General features: G+C 33.6%; 1 protein-coding gene across 1 annotated transcript; it reads right to left on the reverse strand.

Annotated features, from left to right (window-relative positions):
• Positions 1-6,307: 6,307 nt before the first annotated feature.
• On the reverse strand, positions 6,308-9,006 carry LOC114296268 (CASP-like protein 1C1). Its single transcript, XM_028240561.2, has 3 exons — positions 8,136-9,006; positions 7,943-8,045; positions 6,308-6,770 (listed from the first exon to the last, which is right to left on the reverse strand). The coding sequence occupies exons 1-3, from the start codon at positions 8,288-8,290 to the stop codon at positions 6,546-6,548; spliced, it is 483 nt and encodes a 160-aa protein (XP_028096362.2). The 5' UTR covers positions 8,291-9,006; the 3' UTR covers positions 6,308-6,545.
• Between the last annotated feature and the right edge of the window lie 1,423 nt (positions 9,007-10,429).

The following is a 10,429-nucleotide window of genomic DNA, read 5'->3' on the forward strand; positions in this document are numbered from 1 at the left end:
ATGCTATATGTTTCATTTTGGTTATCGTTACTTCATTTGATGGAAATGGAATTGGGGATCATTTAAACACAAATTTCATGAATTGAATATTGACATAATTGAAATAACATAAAACAAATGATAGAGAAAATATTTTTGGGGATCAATAGTGTATTTAATCAAATTTTTATATTAGAATAATATGATAGCAGTATTTTTGCAATTACATAGCATTTCCGACTTAGTCACATTATTTTTGTATAAGTTTTAATTTTAACTCTTTTTTCCCCTTCTTTTTCTCCTGTTTATTGAGTAATGATGGGTGACATTTGATGTAATGAATTCAATGATGCAATATTAATAGTAGAGCTTTGAAAACAAGAACAGAGTCGATTAAGTAATGTGACTAGTGTCATATAAGACATTGCATCAAATATAATAGTAGCGAAATGTCCAAATACTCTAGCATTGCTCTTTTTGATATTTGTATAGAGCTAGCATTACTATCTTATAAAGGAAAAAGATTGGGAGAGAGTTTAAAAAGTACCACATCCAAAGCAGCAACTAGTTTCCAGAGCAAACTACCAGAAGGAAGAAGGAAGAACAAGAAATGTATAACAGCCTGTTACACCCTTTGCAATTACAAAATACCTGTAATTAACCACCAAAGTTAACTTGGATTATATAAAAATAATAACAAGATAACCAAGCAAATTAAGCAAATAACAATCATATAATAGTGAAGAAGAAGGCAGGAAAATTTACTTTAAGGATCCCTAATCGGTGTTTTTGGCTTCCAAGGTGAAGGTGCCGCCTATGTCGACTGTTTCCTTGTCTAAAATCATTACAATTAGTGCTGTAACTGTCGCGCAAAGCACTAGACTTCTTGCTGCAATGGTGCACATAGTCTTCGCCATTGATGGGAGATAAATGTGTTCTATGAGTCTCTTCATTTACAAACATAAACAAACAAAAATAAATAAATATTTAAAACAAAGAGAGAGAAAAAAAAAAAAAAAAAAAAAAAAAAAAAAAAAAGATAACATAAAAAGTTTATCATACTTGGGTTTTAATTTAAAAAAGAAAAATTATATAATGCATTAGTTTGAAGAAGATTTTTTTCGTTGGTACAAGCTAAAATTCGAATTCAACCATGATCCAAGGAATATATTGTCGACTCAAAATTTTAATCTAACTCAATTCTAATCTTTACCAATAAGCAACCCTATTGTCGGCAATATATAGGGTAAAACCCTAACATGCCATATAAGTCTTGACTTCAAAGATCATATTGTACTGACATAGGTGGGCCCATAAGGGCTTTTGGCCCACCACTTAGAGCCCAATGCATAACTCAAACACTACAGTCCAACATTGTTGGAACCCAACGTTGCACCAAGGACCAATGATACTTAAACACTTGCCAACAGAAGAACCAGTCACGTAGGTAAACAAAAATCCTGCAGAGTTATTGCACCACACATCAGCCATTAATGAGGTCTCTTGCCGCATTTAATGCGATAATCCCTTCACGTCGAGGCAGAACGGTTTCACCATGAACAAGGCAGGCTAAAACGTAGGCATTCGGCCAACATGACAGATCAGAGTGGACAAGGAAATGATGAGCAAAGGATATAAGTAGACTTCTAAGACAAAAAGAAGATTAAGTTCTTCATCACTATCCTATCTCTATCTTCCGTCACTCTCTTCTCTAACTTGCTCGTTGGAGGGTTCGCTCGTTTCCCGTTGAACTCTTGTGCAGGTTTCTCTGTGGGCCCAGCAATCGGACAACGGTTTGGGAGGTGTGGATCAATCCGGCCCGTTCCATCAGGAACTAGCATCATCATCATGTACCATTAGTATTCTTTGCAGTTCTTGAGTGTGTAGAAAAGATCAACATACTATGCACCATGCTTAACTATTAAATATAATACGTTTTCATATTTCCAAATTAATATCACTAGAGTTGGTTAGAATACTTTCTGTATTTTAGGGTACTGGGATTTCTGCATTTCATCAAAAAACTTCATTAAAAAAAACACTTTTTCTTCGTAAGAAATCACATATTAAACAATAAATCTCATATTCTGTGCTGTTCAAATTATCAACTCACCTCTTTGTATTGTGTTATCTTCCTAACCAATAAATCTCATATTGTGAACTACCTATGGCAAAAACAACACAAAAAATCAAAGGTTTAATACACACAAAATCGAAGGTTCTATTTAAAAAATGGAGTAAACAATAAAACACAAAACATAAAAATAATAAAGAAGGCAGAGAGAGAACCCAAATCTTTTGTGTTGTGTAGGCACTATGTTAACAGAGAGACAGAGAGAGAAAAAAGTCGGGTTATCATTTAATAGTCAGAGAGTTATTAAATTGTACAAGTTTTTATTTTATTTTTTATTTTTTTTAGATGTGATATTAAAAATCAGAATTGAAAAATAAAATTAAGAAATAAGCATAGGAATTTAGGAAATTCCTCCCAAAAAATTTTCCTTTTTGGTATACTTGATTGTTATGAAAGAAAGTTAGCCATTTTCTTTCTAATGTCACATTGTAAGAATCTTTCAGTTTCCAAAAATACATTTCTATCTATATAACAAAATAAGGCTAGTTTTGAAAATGTGTTAGAGACATTTGTCATATATAGACATTTGGATGGCTCAAATCAATTTTAAGGAGAAAATTCAACATTTGTCTATCAGATTATATGATTAAGATTAGTGCCTTTATATTTCAAATTTTGAAATTCATTTTTCAAATTTCAAATATTCGGAGTGTTTTTAAGGCACTAGCAAGGGGGTGTTTGGCAAGTAAGTTTAAATGTTAAAATAGTGTCAAATTGAAAATAACCAAAAAAAACATGTGCAAACAAAACCCATCCGCATCACGTACACTACTAGGAACGTGAAAAGAGAATTTTGCCCTTGAATTTTTTTAAAAATCATACCAATCATTCAATCATTAGGGGTAATTTTGTCATTTTCTTTCTTACATCATTTCAAACACATTTTAAAATATAACAAGTCAACAAAAAAATCCAACATATCCTCTCAAATACAAAAACTAAAATAACATATTAAAACAACCAAATAACTAAAAATTCTAAAAAGTAACCACTTTGGCACCAGTCACTCCTAGTAATTAGATAAAGACAAGTTTTGGTCTGTCACATGGAATTGAAAACAGGGGTTGGGCATTGTAAAGCCTGACACTCAAAAATGGTTTCAGGCCCAGGCCCATTTCAGTAGGTCCATCAATTTGGGCATCATTAAGGTGATACAGCAGGCGGGCAATTCTATTTATACCCAAAAAAATATTTAAGTGAGCATAATTTTTTAGCACATTCTATTAAATTATTCATAATATAATTTATTCTCAGCACATTTTAAATTTTTTTTTTTACCCTTTTTAGGTACAACCAATTAAAACAAATTAAAAAAATCAAATTACTTGTGAAATATCTTTCTTTTACTTACGTATATACAAAGAATACGATCAGGGCGGGATTGGAGAAGGAGAACCGCAAAGGAGGACGGCGAAAGAGGAGGAGAGAGTGAAATTTGCGTTCAGACTTTTAAAACCAAACAAAGTAAATTTATTCGGTTCTACCAGTCCGAACAATAATGATGAACAACAGGTTGAATATTCTTTTTTATGTAAAAAAAACACATAAAGCAATAATTGCACTTTGATATTTGTATAAATACTTACATCCTCTTTGATGGGTTGTTTCAAAAAACTGTTTTGATTATTACTTTTATCTATTGTTTGATTTTGTTCGAACTTTCTTTTTTTTACAAGTAACAATATAATAAAAAAATAATGATGTGAATGATAATAGTAAGTTTTGATGGGATAGATTGGAGTTTTGAAGTGAGGATGAATAAAAAAAAGAAAAAAATTGAAATTTGGGAAGAAAGATAAAAATATTTGAATAAGAAGAATACGTATAATTGATTAGAATGTAACATGAAAAAAAAATAATATTTTATTTGAAAATTTAATAAGTGTTGTCCTTATAAATAAATTTCTATTAAAATATAATAAAAGTTTTAAATTTAAATTAAACGTACTGAATTCAAAAAAAATTCCCGCAGCACACAAATAAAAAATCCGACAAACCAGTAGGAATTCAAAAATGATTTCAGACCCAGGCCCATTTCAGTAGGTCCATCTAGTTGGGCTCCACTGCTTAAATTTTTTTTCCCGATTGGTTACATTTCCCATTTTCCAATTTGTTCAAAAAAATAATAAATAAATAAATAGAAGGAAAATTGTAAATAAGTAGAAAAACCAAAAATTATTACCAATAATAATAATAATAATAATAATACAAAATTGGAAGTGGTCTTGTACTTTACTATAAGTGAAAATTGTGATATTATTTATACGAGAACATTTTTTTTTATGGGTATTATACGAGAACATAAATTCCACTTAAAATTGATTTTTTTTTTTTATTTTTATAAAATGAGTCACATGTTCTCATGGCATGGCCCACACCAATGTTGATAATTACTTAATCTAAGATAATTGATAAATTTCATGAAATTTAAATCATAATATGTATTAGATGCGTTTGATTTTATGGTCTAGTTGTATGCTAGCAATATAGAAAATGTTCACACAACTAGTCAAATGTGAGACAAAGAGTGCTATCTGACATGTACCTATGTTTTTTCTATTGAAAAATGACTGGTAGCTCGAAAAAAGTGGCCCGATTTTGACTCGAATCGCAAAATGACGTCGTTTTGCGATTCTTTTTTTTCTTTTTCTTTTTCTTCCTTTTCTTTCTCTTCCTTTTCTTTCTTTCTTTTCTTCTTCTTCGTTGAACACAGGAGAAGAACAGAGGAGAAGAGAAGGAGAGAGGGAGAAAGAGAGAGGAGAGGAGAGAAGGGCCCCTCTTGTGCCTCCGCCGCCGCCGATCGTCGCAGCCCCGCGCAACCCCGCCTCCAGTCCTGCCTCCTCCAGCTCGATTTTGATGGCCCCCTCCCCTCCAGTTCTCCTTCTTCCTCCTCCTTCCTCCTCCTCCTTCTTCTTCTTCTTCTTCTTCTCTTCTTCATCTTCTTCTCCGAATTCGAGCCAAATTCGAGCTACGAATCGGAGTTGTTTTCTATTATTTTTATTTATTTATTTTTGTATTTTTATAATTCTTTTTTTTATGATGTAACCTACTTTTTTTTATTTCTTTTTTTTAGTATGCTATACTCACTATGCCAAAACAGGGCATTAACGGCGGTTTTTTTAACGGCGGTAACGAAAACCGTCGTTAAAGGTACTATTAACGACGGTAACGAAAATCGTCGTTAAAGGTATCATTAACGGCGGTTTTGTTACCGCTGTTAATGCCCACTTTTAACGGCGGTAACAAAACCGCCGTTAATGCCCAATCATTACCGCCGTTAATGACGGCGGTCTTTGCCGGCGAATCTCCGGCGTGCTCCGGCGAAACTCCGGCAAAACCATCTACAATAAAATAAAAGTAATGTTTAAATATTTATTTAGGGAATATGTTTCATGAAGAGTGGCTATGGTAGTGTGGTTAGTGTGGGTGGATGAGAGGTTGAGGGTTCAAGACTTGGGGAGTGCAAGAAGAAAGAATTATTTTTTGAAAAATTTGAACCTATTTACGGCGGTAAAAAACTGCCGTTTTTGGTCCTATGTTACCGCCATTTTTGGTCGACTTTTTACGACGGTTGTACTTTTTTCGACACGTGCATAAACGGTGGTAACAAAACCACCGTTAATACCGCCGTTAAAGGCTTTAACGACGGTTTTACAACCTTTAACGGTGGTAAAAAATCGCCGCTAAAGCCCAATTTTGACGTAGTGACTCACTGCTTCTCTCACCAATTACTGAAGTCAAAATCATGATTGAAATGGTCAAATTAACACTGAGGGGTCTTTTGAGAAGAAGTTAAAAAGTTAATTTTTTAACTTTTTTAATTTTTTTACACACAAAAAAAAAAAAAAAAAAGTTACAAAAAAAGTCACAGAAGTCAGTTTTTTTGGCCAAAAAAATCACTAAAAAAGTCAAAAAGTTAATTTTTTTTACCAATTTCTAAAAACACCACTGAATTTGCTAAATAACTGGACTCCAACGCAGTAAAATTGTTTAAACTGACTTGACATTATTTCTAATTAATATTCATTTGATGAGTGACACTTTACCTACTATATATGAATTTACCCCATTTTCTTACCTAAAAATTCAATAAAAAACACAAGGGTATGTATTGCACTCAATTCTGTTCTTGGGTTAAAAAAAAAACACTTGAATATGACATTTTCCAAATCATACATGAATTCTCCAATTCTCGCCAATTAACATCACACTTCTCTTTATTCTACACTCTTTAATTCACAGTGTACTTAAAATTACTACACATACAACCAACAAAATCATCAATCAAACTAAACAATCAAAATACATAACGTTCTGCGGATCTTTAATTCAACCTCTAAAACATTCGCAGTTGTCATAAATCATCATCTGTCTCCCAACAATCGCATCTAAAAATTGAACCGAGAATCGTTTGAAGTTCGAAGAACTGTTTCTAAACAAGCAGAGGATTGAGGACATTGTGGATGGAGTAGAGAAGAAGCAAGAGATAGATTATGACTCCAGCAAAGCCAGCGGCAATGGCTCCTCCAACATGTTGACAGTACTTTTCAACTTGATCACAAATGGGAAGCCAACCAGCATATGTATTCCCTTTCTTCCCCACATAAGCTATTGCCAAGGCTGCTGCCATGCCTGATGTGAGTAACATGGTGATCACCTAATCCAAACAAAGTCCAATATTAGAATATTTGAATCATTTAAAACTAGTAAGGTTAACTGTGAACTCTTATGTAGTATTCCCTTTGCCAGACATCATTAATTAGGCAATAGAATGTCCCACTGAGTTAAATAGATTGAATATAGTTGTACAAATAAAAATAAAAATACTAAATGATACAACAAGTATTGATTTTAGATGTCCTTCTGTTTGGTTGTGTTTTCTTTTTCTTTTTCTATTTTCTTTTTGTTTTTCAATTTTTTCTTGAGTTTTTGGAAATAAAGCAAGGACAAGTTTCGAAAACACTCATCGTTTTCGTACCATTTTCATTTTTGTGAGAAAACAATTTTTAAAAAGAATCGAAACCAACTTTTTATATTTCCTATTTTAAAATAGGAAATACATTTGTATTTATTTTTAAGTAAAAACAAAAACCAAAAAATTGTTCAGCGTACACAAATCATTTGAAAAAAAATGAAAATAAAAATAAAGAAATATGTTTAGTGAGTTGTCATAAGTGGTGGTTAGTAGTGGAGGGTGGTTAGATGTGGGGTACAACCGCTAAAGTTGGTGGTTGAAATATTGTCAGAGGGTTATAGGTGAGGTTTGTTCGGTCATCAAAGATAATTACAGAGGTGGCCAAAACTCACCGTCAGTTACTGGATGGTAACCGTGATGACCTTTGGTGGTGGTGGTTGCAAGTGGTGGCGACCATTATAGCTTTTTCTAGTTCCAATTTTGTTTAAAAATATTGGAACCAGTTATACTTTTATGAATTTAAAATAAAAAAGTGATAAAGTTTTTATTTTTTAGTTTTAAAAAAATGAAGACCAAGACAAAAAACAGACTTTTTGTAATAACAAATTTTGTATAAAAACTCTACAAGAATAGACTTTTTGTAATTGATGGGGAAACTAAGGCCCCGTTTAGGAATCTTTTATTTTAGTTAAAAAGTTAAAAAATTATTAAATTAGTCAAAAAGTCAACAACTCATATTAAAAAGTCAAAGATTCTCTTTTCTCTCTACTTTTTACACATCTTTTCATAAAAAGCCAAAAAGTCATCCCAAATATACTAATTTTTTTTAGCTCATATTTTAGCCAAATAATCAAAAAGTTACTAAACTAGCCTGTTCCCAAACGAGGCCTAAATCTGAATTGAAACACACTTACAACATCCAAGGCAACAACTAATCGCCAGAGCATACTCTCTGCAGGAAGGAAAAGAACCATAAAGCTGTACACAGCTCCAATGATATTTGCAACCAAGAAATGCCTACACGAAGAACAAGAATAAGAAGAAGAAAAACTAAATGAACAAGAAAACAAAAACCTTTCGACAAAAAAGTTAAGTAAAAAAACATACTTGAATGCTGGTGTATGACTATACTTTGCTTCGAAAGTAACAGTAAACAAGGTAGATTTCTCATGACTTGTGACCATCACAATGGCTGCCACGACTGTCGCGGCCAAGGCCAAAGCCCTTAGCAGAAGGGCACAGATCCTCTTGGTCTTGGCCATGGTTGGTTTGGGATTTTCTCAGGCAATATTTGGAAATTTTAGTACATAGGAAAGGGGGGTTTTAAAGGCTGTGAGTGTTAGGAATGTAGATGTGGGGTGGTAGACTTGTATTGGTACTTTTGTGTGTTTGGTTGGTTGGAATTCTCAACCATCACTTCCCACCGCTCCCTGTAGATAATTTTCTAAATTTTTAGCTATGCTTAGGACTTTTAAAGGCATTAGCTGTGACCTTTAATATTGTAAAATATTACCATTGGTTGGGTAAAAATTCAAAATGAAAAAGACTGTGGGGTTGTTAAATGTCCATTTCCTCCTATATTTTGGATCACCAATTTGAATATATAAAAATGGAAAGAGTTAAGAAAGATGAAAGAGATAAGAAAGATGGGGCGAAGGGAGCAATAACGTGTCAATGTATAAGATCAAAATATTTTACAAATCAATGAAAATCTTTTTGATGTAAGTCTACATAATCCAAACTTGCACCCAATATGATTTCCACTAATTTGTAATATGGCTAATCTATAACCCTTTATTCCTCTTTCTTCTTTTCTTTTTTTTAAAAAAAAAAATCTTATAATCAATTTTATTTTATTATAAATAAAAACAATAACAAAAAATAAGAAATAGAAATGTTACTAAATGATACCTAAATTTTCAAAAATGCTACTGCCATGATTATGATTTCTATGCAAAAATTTTGTAAGAATTAAGACATTTGCTAATAGATCCTGATTCCATTTAGTAACATTTATAAGTAGACTTTTTTTTTTTTCTTTTGATCAGCAAAACAAAATCTTTTGATCAATCAACAAAAAGATCTTCATATGTATATACACACCTAAAAATTGAACTTCTTGCTATGCAATCGCGAAGAGAAGGAGGTTGGATTCCAGTGGTTAAGCAGAGAGGAAGGCAAGAGTCGCACAGATCCTGGTATGAAGATCGAAGGGCTGGTCTATTCACCCTTTTTGTGGACAACCTTCCTGAATCTATGGACTCGAGAAGTTTATACAAACTATTCTCCAAGTTTGGTGTAGTAAATGATGCATTCATACCAAGCAAAAGAAGGAAATCGACGAATACGAGATTTGGGTTCATCAGGTATGACTGTTCTATCTCAGCCAGAATAGCAGCGCAGAAAACAAATGGCCTGTGGGTTGATGACAAATTGCTGGTAGTCATAACCGCAGAGTATGGGAAAGGAACAGATGATAGGAGGAAAGTACATCTACAACCAGCTAGACAAACAGAGTCTCGCAAGCCTTTTGCTTCGATTGTCAACAGATATTGGAATCAAAGGATTGATGGCAGAACGTTTGCAGATGTTATCAAGAGCACTGATTCAGAATCCCTACCTAAGACAACTATCAAAGTAGAAGAGATCGGCAATGGATGGTTGTTTGACAGCTTGATCATGAGGCTCAAAATGAAATACTCTATTCAGGAGGTGAAATATGAGCTCAAAAAGAGAGGTATATTGAGCGTGCTGGTTAGAGAATGTGGAGGTCGAGATGCAATCATCTCCTTTAATTCCAGAGAAGATCTGTTGAAGGGAAAATCTCAGCTTGAAGTTTGGTTTCATGACTGGTGCGAGTTCATCACTGAGTGGCACTCTGGTATGCATCTCCACCAGGAGATATATGTTTGGATCAGATGCTACGGTGTGCCCCTCAACCTGTGGAACTTAGATACTTTCAAGAAGATTGGAAGTTTATGGGGGGAGGTGGTTATCATGAATGATAGCATCTGCTCTCCCAAATCTTTTCGTTGTGGGAGGCTCAAATTACTCATTGGTGTTATGGACCCCATTAGCACGTGTTTAAACTTGGAATGCAAAGGCAGACTTTATCCCATAAGAGTTTACGAAGAGTATAATTCAGAAAATACACTATTTAGCTACTAGGGAACTATTACCAATGGGGCTGAGGAAGATGGGTGCTCCAAAATTAATCACCAGCCCATCACAGGTACCAATCGGGAGGTAGAGGGTGCTGCCAGAGTAGATGAAGTGGCTAGGGAATATGCGGTGTCAAATGCATCCATGGCTTGCAGGTCGAAAAACAATGTTGGACTGGAGGTTGGTGGTAGTTGGAGCAATGCCTCAGCAGTAGAGGAGACTAAATCTTTGGGGGGAAA

This window comes from Camellia sinensis, chromosome 8 (assembly GCF_055761805.1).
Source record: "Camellia sinensis isolate YWXY chromosome 8, ASM5576180v1, whole genome shotgun sequence".
NCBI lineage: Eukaryota > Viridiplantae > Streptophyta > Magnoliopsida > Ericales > Theaceae > Camellia > Camellia sinensis.

Coding starts and splice junctions, on each gene's coding strand:
- LOC114296268 (XM_028240561.2), bottom strand. CDS start 8,290: ATGGCCAAGACCAAGAGGATCTGTGCCCTTCTGCTAAGGGCTTTGGCC. Junction 8,046..8,135: donor AGTCATACACCAGCATTCAA/GTATGTTTTTTT, acceptor TTCTTCGTGTAG/GCATTTCTTGGTTGCAAATA. Junction 6,771..7,942: donor TAGTTGTTGCCTTGGATGTT/GTAAGTGTGTTT, acceptor TGTTTGGATTAG/GTGATCACCATGTTACTCAC.